Raw genomic sequence first — 9831 nt, forward strand, 5'->3', positions numbered from 1 at the left:
TTACGTTATTAACTCAGTTAATAACACTAAATTACCCTTTTATACTCTCCGACCGACGCAGCACCACCGTTTCTTTGGAAACTTTCCCCCTCTATTATTTTGGGAGATATTGATCAAGTAACCAAAAATATACAATACAATCTAGTTGTTCTTGTGAAAGATTGTTTACCTCTATCAGTAGCTACTGTTGTCGACATTTATAACAGTCGCCAGTGAATTAATTCTCGAGGAGTCTTTTGACTGGTCAACGAACTGAAAACCCTGCACAGCCAAAGCCTATGTTTATATAGCTGTTATAGTTAGCCCTTTTTCTCCCACAGTCTGATTAGTGCTAAACTCTCCCTACCAGCTGCTATACATATATCTTTGAAAATTAGTGTGGACAATTTGGTGTTTTATCCAGATAACTTCCTAAAGCTGATGCGTTTTTATTTTCTCATCACCTGTTTGCTGAGGAATTTGTTGAAACGGTGAGGAGAAGTTAACTTTATCACTTCTAGGAGTGAAGGGGTTATTATATTACCCCAATTGGATTGCATTTCATATCATCTGGCTTGCATAAAGGAGGATATTTGATTGTATAAAGCCTTTACAAATAGTTTATCCATTCATTGATGACTACAATTGAAGCTTTTTATCCATCAGGTGGAAAACGTATGCATAAATATACCCAAAGAAGTATATGTCATCCAAACTCGTTCCCAGGGTCTCTCTTCTCCCCCCTCCCTACCCACACCTGGGGTGCATAGCTATTATTGTAGTTATTGACATCTTGACGTTGCCAGGTCACGCGGTACCTGACTCCTAACTAACATTACAGAAGAAGAGTTTTATTCTTGTTCTAAGCTGGACGCCTACGACGTTAAAGAATTGAAAGAGAATCCGTAAGTTCTTTTCCTTCTTTCGTTTCCCCTCTTATCAACGATCAGCAACGTAAACTCTCGCCTAGAGCAATTCGTGTCTCAGGTATAACAACCTTAAGTTTCCGTATTAATCCTTCGCATACTAAATGACCAAATGGGGAAATCGAAGTCGGTCAAAATTTTACAGGCAGTAAGTTTGTAAAGAAACGGTGGTGCTGCGACGGTGGGAGAGTATTAAAGGGTAATTTAGTATTATGAACTGAGTTGATAACGCAAATTGACCGCCGTAAAGAGTTCTAAAGCTGAAGCTTCGAGCGCTGGCCCTTCGTCAGAGCGTTATCTCTTTGCTCCGACGAAGGGCTGACGCTCGAAACGTCAGCTTTGATACTCTTTACTGTGGCCAATTTACGTTATCAACTCAGTTAATAATACTAAATTACAATTTTTTAACGGACGAAGAGTCACTTTTACGATATGTCTTGAAAACATAACATTATAATCACATATGCAAAAGGTCTGAATTCAATTTCATCGGCGAACGCGCAGACATGACCTCCTATGTGCCACTAAGACAGGAGTTATATTTTGATCCACTCATTCCCCATGGCACAGAAAACCAACAAATGGATTCATAAAGCGATTCTGATCATGATGTATCTTAATCTTGGCGCCTTAGCCATTTCTTATAAATATATGATGCAGTAGCCAAAAGTTTGAAATTGTTTACATGCTATATTTCTGAGAAAAAATGCTTCATTTAATCTTGAATAATAAAACGGAAATAAGGTCACTGTTCAGTTAGATCCGTCACGCGTGGCTTAAATTTCTGAAACAAACTTTTAATATTCAAATCTGTATTTTAAACAGTTTGAGGTAAAACCTTTAAATTTCATTTTTTTAATTGTCTCGCTTTCCGAGAACCACTTAGAATAACGAAGATTGAAATATTAAAACAGCGGATGTAAAAACAGCGAAACAAAGTCGTACTCATGTAGGGCTTTGCGACCGGCACTTATTATACACTTGCTCTTTAATAGAATCAATTTTAATTCTTTAATATTCAAATCTGTATTTTAAACAGTTTGAGGTAAAACCTTTAAATTTCATTTTTTTAATTGTCTCGCTTTCCGAGAACTACTTAGAACAACGAAGACTGAAATATTTAAACAGCGGATGTAAAAACAGCGAAACAAAGTTGTACTCACGTAGGGCTTTGCGACCGGCACTTATTATACACTTGCTCTTTAATAGAATCGGCTTTAATCAATGACAATGTGTGCTTAAAACAAAGACAACACAGACAAATGAAAGTCACATTTACCTAAAGGGCGGAGGGGAATTTTAGTCTAAAATCCTGCCTGACGATGTATGTAAACAATTCAGTAATCATCTTCTCCTGACCGTGAGGTCAAAAATATACCTTGAGATAGTGTTGTGCTTATGTATTTGCTTTTTAATTTCTAGGGCTTTGCTTGACCACTTAAGGAAAATGACTGAGATTTCGGGCGGGATCAGCGGGCCACAGGTATGTAATCATGTTAAGGGTATAGAAGACTTAAACTATTACTCATTGAAAACTCATTTGTATCAGTGTCATAGAAGTGCTCATTCGTCTGTGTACAAGCTAAGCCATGACAGTGGAACTATCATTTATATAGCTAACCGTATAACAGTCTGTCAAAAACTCTCGTCATATTTGCGCTAAGCGTAATTAATCTGTCGAAGTTTAGTGCCACCCATACTATAAATCAACCAACCCTTATAGGAATGTACGAAAACAGAGGATAGCGTCGAATGCACGTTCTGGTTGGCTACTCAAACTTCTAACATCCTTTGCTATTCACATCCGAGGAACTCGGACGGAATTTGCACCCGAAAATATTATAGTCGCTACAGGAATAAATGAATTTAAATCATCTTTTCGTGTACTATTATCTCCCTGTATTAGTATTTTTTGGAGGCTAGCGGTGGATATTTACCTCGCCGCTTCACGGCTCGGTTCTTTTCCACCACAAGCCACCTCTGCTTCGGTGAATAGTTGATAATTATCACGTTCTAATTAGAAACAGAAATATTTTAATCTCGATATCTTCATGTGCAACAGGTTTTAAAAATTTCCCCTTTGGCGGATGAGTGGGGCTCATCGAAAGGTGGACTATCTACTCTAAACAGGGAGATGTGCAAAGGGCTGGCTCAACTGCCTGATGTGTCGGTGACCTTGGTTGTGCTGGAGTACACTGAAAAGGAAAAGGATGACGCTTCAAAATCTAAAGTGAACCTTGTCAAGGTGGAAGAGATACCCGGATTTGACCCCATCTCCTCATTGTCATTTCCACCTGACAGCTGTGAAATTGACGCAGTAGTGGGTCATGGACAGAAGCTGGGGCCGCCAGCTTTTGCCGTGGCGAAACAGCGGCGATGTCAACGGGTTCATATAGTGCACACAGCAAGCGAAGAGCTTGCAATGTTTAAGAAAGGGAAGAAAGCACCGATTCGGGCTGGTGAGAAAAAGCATCAAATTGAGGTAAAACTGAGCCGAGCGGCTGATGTCATCGTGGGTATTGGACCAAAACTTACTGACTACATCCAACGAAGCCTCCAACCGTACCAGAGAGATGAAGATGTGATTAACTTCATACCAGGTATTTTTACGGAGTTCTCTGACCTAAAGCAAGCCAAAAGGCAGGGAAAAAGATTCTCTATCTTATTATTTGGTCGCGGTGACGAAGAAGATTTTGAAGTCAAAGGGTACGACGTTGCCGCACGGGCTATAGCAGCCTTGGAAGACGACTGTGAACTCGTGTTCGTCGGCGCGGCAGATGGGGAGGAACAGGAAGTAGCAAAGAGATTGCTTGATTGTGGCATCCTCCGCAGACAGCTGAAAGTGCGCACCTTTTACGAAAGCCGCCTTAAGCTGGCCGACCTTTTCCTTCAGGCAGATTTGGCCATTATGCCTTCGCGAACAGAAGGATTTGGCCTCGGAGCCCTCGAAGCCCTTTCAGCCGGCCTCCCAATCCTCGTGAGTGATAACAGTGGATTAGGCGAAGTTCTTAGCGACCTTCCGATGGGAAGTTCTTTTGTGGTGCAGTCTGATGACCCCGATAAATGGAAAGAAGCCATCAGACAGGCGGGAAGAAAATCAAGGGATGTGCGATTGCGGGAGGCTATCGATCTGCGGACGCGTTATGATAAGAAGTACAAATGGCAAGAGCAGTGTGAGGCAATTGTGAAAAAATTACGCCAGCGTAAATGATGTAAGGCCTAAACTGAAAAGAAAAAGTCCATGACATTTCTAACAATTTCATGGTACATTACGGAAACAACAATATTGTTGATATGAGTAAACTTTGAGTGAACTTCGGACAATTATTCACACTCAAGCAGTTTAAGGCCTGCTGTTTCAGTGGACCAAAGAAATGTTTAAGAATGTCCATCCTATTTCCGAATTACTTTGGGTTTAAGGCTTGTTTCGTTCTGTTATATTTCGGATAAATTGATTGTACAAAAGAGAAGACTTTTTTTAGACAAAATTTTTACAAGCAGTTGTCGTAGGTAATCAAAGCTATTTTAGATCTAGCTTTGTTTTGTAGCGCGGCAAATATTGTTTTATTTCATTATCACAGCTGTACCTTTATTGAGACTTCTTTTATGGGACTTCTAGTGGAAAAGCTTGATCTGGTAAAAAGAAAAACACTCACAGAACACTAGAATCTATACTGAATTCACAGATATTATCAATCTATCATTTTCCCAGATGGTACCTAACAGTCGTCGATATTTGTGGCAGTCATAAGTTGGATAATTCAGGATATGTTTGCATGCATTTGAGGTTCATAAATGGTCTGAGTGACCTGTGCTGCAGAAGCGTATGTATTAATGAATAAAGGGGGTAACTGTTTTTAAAGAAACTGTTGTGCTGCGTCGGTGGGAGAGTATAGCAGGGAAATTTATTGTCATCAACTGAGTTGATAACGTAAATTGGCCACCGTAATGAGTTTAAAACCTGGCGTTACGAGCGTTAGCCCTACGTCCATTTGCTCTGACGAAGGGCTAACGCTCGAAACGTTAGCTTTTAAACTCGTTAAGGTGGCAAATTTACGTTATCAACTCAGTTGATAATACTTAATTTCCCTTTTATACTCTCCCACCGACGCAACACCACCTTTCTTTAGAAACTTTCCCCTTTATTATTTTGGGAAGTATTGATGAAGTAACCAAAAAATGGATGTAGTACAAAAATATACACAACACCCTTGTTGTTGTTGTGAAAGATCGTTTGACTCTATCAGTAACTATATTGACATTCATAACAGTCGCCGGTGAGTGAATTCTCGAGGAGTTTTTTGGCGAATATGACTGGTCGACGAGCTGAAAACTCTGCACAGCCAAAGCCTATGTTTATAGAGCCCTCCTAGTCAGCCCTTTTATACTCTTAATACCTGATTAGTGCTGAACTCTCCCTACACATATACGTTTGAAAATTAGTGCGGACAATTTGGTGTTTTATCAAGATAACTTCCTAAAGCTGATAGGTTTTTATTTTCTCATCACCTGTTTGCTGAGTAATTTGTTGAAACGGTGAGGAGAAATTAATATATCACTTCTAGAAGTGAAGGGGTTACTATATTACCCCAATTGGATTTCATTTCATATCATCTGGCTTGCATAAAGGAGGATATTTGATTGTATCAAAGCCTTTAGAAATAGTTTATCCATTCGTTGATGACTACATTTGAAGCTTTTTTTCGATCAGGTGGAAAACGTATGCATAAATACATCTAAAAATGTATATAAGAAAAAACTCGTTCCCAGGGTCTCTCTTCTCCCCCTTCCCTACCCACACCTGGGGTGTATAGCTATTGTTGTAGTTATTGACATCTTGACGTTGCCAGGTCACGTGGTCACTTCACGCCTAACTACCATTACAGAAGAAGAGTTTTATTCTTGTTCTGAGCTGGACGCCTACGACGTTAAAGAATTGAAAGAGAATCCGTAAGTTCTTTTCCTTCTTTCTTTTTCCCTCTTATCAATAATCAGCAACGTGAACTCTCGCCTTGAGCAATTCGTGTATCAGGTATAACAACCTTAAGTTTCAGTATTAATCCTTCGCATACTGAAGGACCAAATGGGGAAATCGAAGGCGATCAAATTTTAAAGGGTGTAAGTTTCTAAAGAAACTGCGGTGCTGCGTCGGTGGTAGAGTATAAAAGGGTAGCTAATTATTATAAACTGAGTTGATAACGTAAATTGGCCACCGTAAGAAGTTTCAAAGCTGAAGCTTCGAGCACTGGCCCTTCGTCAGAGCATTATATCTTCGCTCTGACGAAGGGCTAACATTCGAAACGTCAGTTTTGAAACTCTTTTCTGTGACCAATTTTAGTTATCAACTCAGTTGGTAATACTAAATTCCCTTTTTTTTAATCGACGAACAGTCACTTCTGCGATATGTCTTGAAAACATAACATTATAATCACACATACAATATGTCTGAATTCAATTTCATCGGCGAACGCGCAAACATGACCTCTTATATGCCACTAAGATAGGAGCTACATTTTGATCCACTCGATCCATGGATAGGCACAGCAGAACAACAAATGGTTCATAAAGCGATTCTGATCGTGACGGATACTAATCTTGGCGCCCTAACTAGTTCTTGTAAATATATGATGCAGTAGCCGAAAGTTTAAAATTGTTTACATGCTATATTTCTGGGAAAAAATGCTTCATTTAATCTTGAATAATTAAACGGAAACAAGTTCATTGTTCAGTGTTAGATCCGTATCACGTGGCTTAAATTTCTGAAACAAATCTTTTCATATTCAAATCTCTGAAAGCGAAAAAGATATATGATTTTCAAGCATGTTCAAAAAAAGGTGCACTGTTTTAAAAACCTTAGGTAAAACCTTTAGATTTCAACTCTTATCTGTCTCGCTTTCCGAGAACCGCATAGAACAACGAAGATTGAAATATCAAAACAGCGGATGTAAAAACAGCGAAACTGGCACTTATTCTACTCTTGCTCTAAAAAAGAATCGGCTTTAATCAGTAACACTGTGTGCTTAAAGGAAACAACACAGACACATAAAAGTTAGATTTACGAAATGGCGAATGGGAATTTTGATCTAAAATCCTGCCTGACGATGTAAGTAAACAATAAAGTATTCATCTTCTTCTGACCGTGAGGTCAATAAAATATCTTGAGGTAATATTGTGTTTATGTTCTTTTCTCGTTAATTTCTAGGGCTTTGCTTGACCATTTAAAGAAAATGATTGAGACTTCTGCCGGGTCTAGCGAGTCAAAGGTATGTAATGATGTTGAGGGTATTGAAGACTTAAGCTATTACTCATTGAAAACTCATGTGTACCAGTGTTAGTAGAAGTGCTCATTCATCTGTGTACAAGTTATGCCATGACATTGGGATTATCATTTATATGGCTACTCGTATAACAGTCTGTCAAAAGCTCTCGTTATATTTGTGCTAAGCGTAATTAATCTGTCGAAGCTTAGTGCCACCCATACTATAAATCAACCAACCCTTATAGGAATATACGAAAACAGAGGATAGCGTGGAGTGCGCGTTCTGGTTAGTTACTCAAACTTCGAATATCCTTTGCCATTCACATCCGAGGAACTCGGGTGGAATTTGCACCCGAAAATATTGTAGTCCCTACAGGAATAAATGAATTAAAATCATCTTTTCGTGCTCTATTATCTCACTGTATTAGTATATACTAAAAAAACTATTCAACTCCATCTTGAGGTTAGCGGTGGATGTTTACCTCGCCGCTTCACGGTTCGGTTATTTTCCAACACAAACCACCTCTGCTTCGGTGAATAGTTGATATTAAATTATCACGTTCTAATTAAAAAATAAAATATTTTAACCCTTTAACTCCCGTGAGTGACCGAGACTGAATTTCTCCCTACTATATCCATACAACATCATGCAGACAAGTGATGAGAATGAAGAAAAATATCAATTATGGGATTACTATTTGATCAGATACCAAATTCTCCAAACTAACATAATGAGAATCATTTTGCAGACAGTAAGGAGAATTACTTATGAGATCTTGGGATTTAAAGAGTTAATCTCGCTATCTTCATGTGCAACAGGTTTTAAAAATTTCCCCTTTGGCGGATGAGTGGGGCTCATCGAAAGGTGGACTATCTACTCTAAACAGGGAGATGTGCAAAGGGCTGGCTCAACTGCCTGATGTGTCGGTGACCTTGGTTGTGCTAGGGTTTACTGAGGCGGAAAGGAAAGAAGCTTCAGAGCATAACGTGAACCTTGTCAAGGTGGAAGAGATACCCGGATTTGACCCCATCTCCTCATTGTCATTTCCACCCGACAGCTGTGAAATTCACGCTGTAGTGGGTCATGGACAGAAGCTGGGGCCGTCAGCTTTTGCCGTGGCGAGACAGCGACGATGCCAACGGGTTCATATAGTGCACACAGCAAGCGAAGAGCTTGCAATGTTTAAGAAAAGGCAGAAAGCTCCGATTCGGGCTGGTGAGAAAAAGCACAAAATTGAGGTAAAACTGAGCCAAACGGCTGATGTCATCGTGGGCATTGGACCAAAACTCACTGACTCTATCCAACGAAGCCTCCAAGCGCACCAGAGAGATGAAGATGTGATTAACTTCACACCAGGCATTTTTACAGAGTTCTCTGACCTAAAGCAAGCCAAAAGACAGGGAAAAATATTCTCTATCTTATTATTTGGTCGCGGCAACGAAGAAGATTTTGAAATCAAAGGTTACGACGTTGCCGCACGGGCTATAGCAGCCTTGAAAGACAGCTGTCGCCTTGTGTTCGTCGGCGCGGCAGATGGGGAGCAAGAAGAAGTAGCAGACAGATTGTTTAATTATGGCATCCCCCACAACCAGCTGATAGTGCGCACCTTTTACGAAAGCCGCGATGAGCTGGCCAAACTTTTCCTTCAGGTAGATTTGGCCATTATGCCTTCGCGAACAGAAGGGTTCGGTCTTGGAGCCCTCGAAGCCCTCTCAGCCGGCCTCCCAATCCTCGTGAGTGATAACAGTGGATTAGGCCAAGTTCTCAAAGACCTTTCAGGTGGAAGCTCTTTTGTGGTGAAGTCTGATGAACCCCATAAATGGGAAGAAGCCATCAGCGAGGCAAAAGAAAAATCAAGGGATGTGCGATTGCAGGAGGCTATCGATCTGCGGACGCGTTATGATGAGAAATACAAATGGAAAGAGCAGTGTGAAGCAATTGTGGAAAAATTACGCCAGCGTAAATGATGCAAGGCCTTAGCTGAAAAGAACTGAACTTAGAAAAGGTCCATAACATTTCTAACAATTTCATGGTACATTAAGGAAACAGCAATATTGTTGACACGAGTAGATTTTGAGTGAACTTTGGACAATTATTCACATTCAAGCAGTTTACGGCCTGCTCTTCTAGTGGACTAAAGAAATGTTTAAGAATCTCCATCCTATTTCCGAATTACTTTGGGTTTAAGGCTTGTTTCAAATTGATTGTACAAAAGAGAAGACTTTACAGACAAAGTTTTTACAAGCAGTTGTTGTAGATAATCGAAGCTACTTTAGATCTAGCTTTGTTTTGTAGTGCGGCAAACAATGTTATATTTCATCATCACAGCTGTACCTTTATTGAGACTTCTTTTATGGGACTTCTAGTAGAAAAGCTTGATCTAGCAAAAAGAAAAACACTCACAGAACACTAGAATCTATACTGAATTCACAGATCTTATCGATCAATCATTTTGCCAGATGGTATCTAACAGTCGTTGATATTTGTGGTAGATAGGTTGGATAATTCATGACATGTTTGCATGCATTTGAGGTTGATAAACGGCCTGAGTGACCTGTGTTGTTGAAGCGTATGTATTCATGAATAAAGGGGGTAACTGTTTCCAAAGAAACTGTTGTGCTGCATCGGTGGGAGAGTATAGCAGGGTGATTAAGTGTCATCAACTA

The 9831-nt window shown here is 39.9% G+C and overlaps 2 protein-coding genes across 2 annotated transcripts; both read left to right on the plus strand.

The window, feature by feature from the left end:
• Positions 1-762: 762 nt before the first annotated feature.
• Positions 763-4771, plus strand: LOC113683890 (uncharacterized). The gene is made up of 3 exons (XM_027201177.2): positions 763-884; positions 2328-2388; positions 2968-4771. The coding sequence occupies exons 2-3, from the start codon at positions 2353-2355 to the stop codon at positions 4114-4116; spliced, it is 1185 nt and encodes a 394-aa protein (XP_027056978.2). The 5' UTR covers positions 763-884; positions 2328-2352; the 3' UTR covers positions 4117-4771.
• Positions 4772-5772: 1001 nt separating this feature from the next.
• Positions 5773-9776, plus strand: LOC113683886 (uncharacterized). Its single transcript, XM_027201172.2, has 3 exons — positions 5773-5855; positions 7108-7168; positions 7984-9776. Exons 2-3 carry the CDS (start codon positions 7133-7135, stop codon positions 9130-9132), a joined length of 1185 nt encoding a protein of 394 aa, XP_027056973.2. The 5' UTR covers positions 5773-5855; positions 7108-7132; the 3' UTR covers positions 9133-9776.
• The last annotated feature ends 55 nt before the right edge of the window (positions 9777-9831 follow it).

Source organism: Pocillopora damicornis, chromosome 11, assembly GCF_964200805.1.
Source record: "Pocillopora damicornis chromosome 11, jaPocDami1.2, whole genome shotgun sequence".
NCBI lineage: Eukaryota > Metazoa > Cnidaria > Anthozoa > Scleractinia > Pocilloporidae > Pocillopora > Pocillopora damicornis.

Excerpts from the sequence above, each read along its gene's own strand:
- LOC113683890 (XM_027201177.2), top strand. The coding sequence starts at position 2,353 with ATGACTGAGATTTCGGGCGGGATCAGCGGGCCACAG. Across the intron at positions 2,389-2,967 it reads GCGGGATCAGCGGGCCACAG|GTTTTAAAAATTTCCCCTTT; the intron begins GTATGTAATCAT and ends CATGTGCAACAG.
- LOC113683886 (XM_027201172.2), top strand. The coding sequence starts at position 7,133 with ATGATTGAGACTTCTGCCGGGTCTAGCGAGTCAAAG. Across the intron at positions 7,169-7,983 it reads CCGGGTCTAGCGAGTCAAAG|GTTTTAAAAATTTCCCCTTT; the intron begins GTATGTAATGAT and ends CATGTGCAACAG.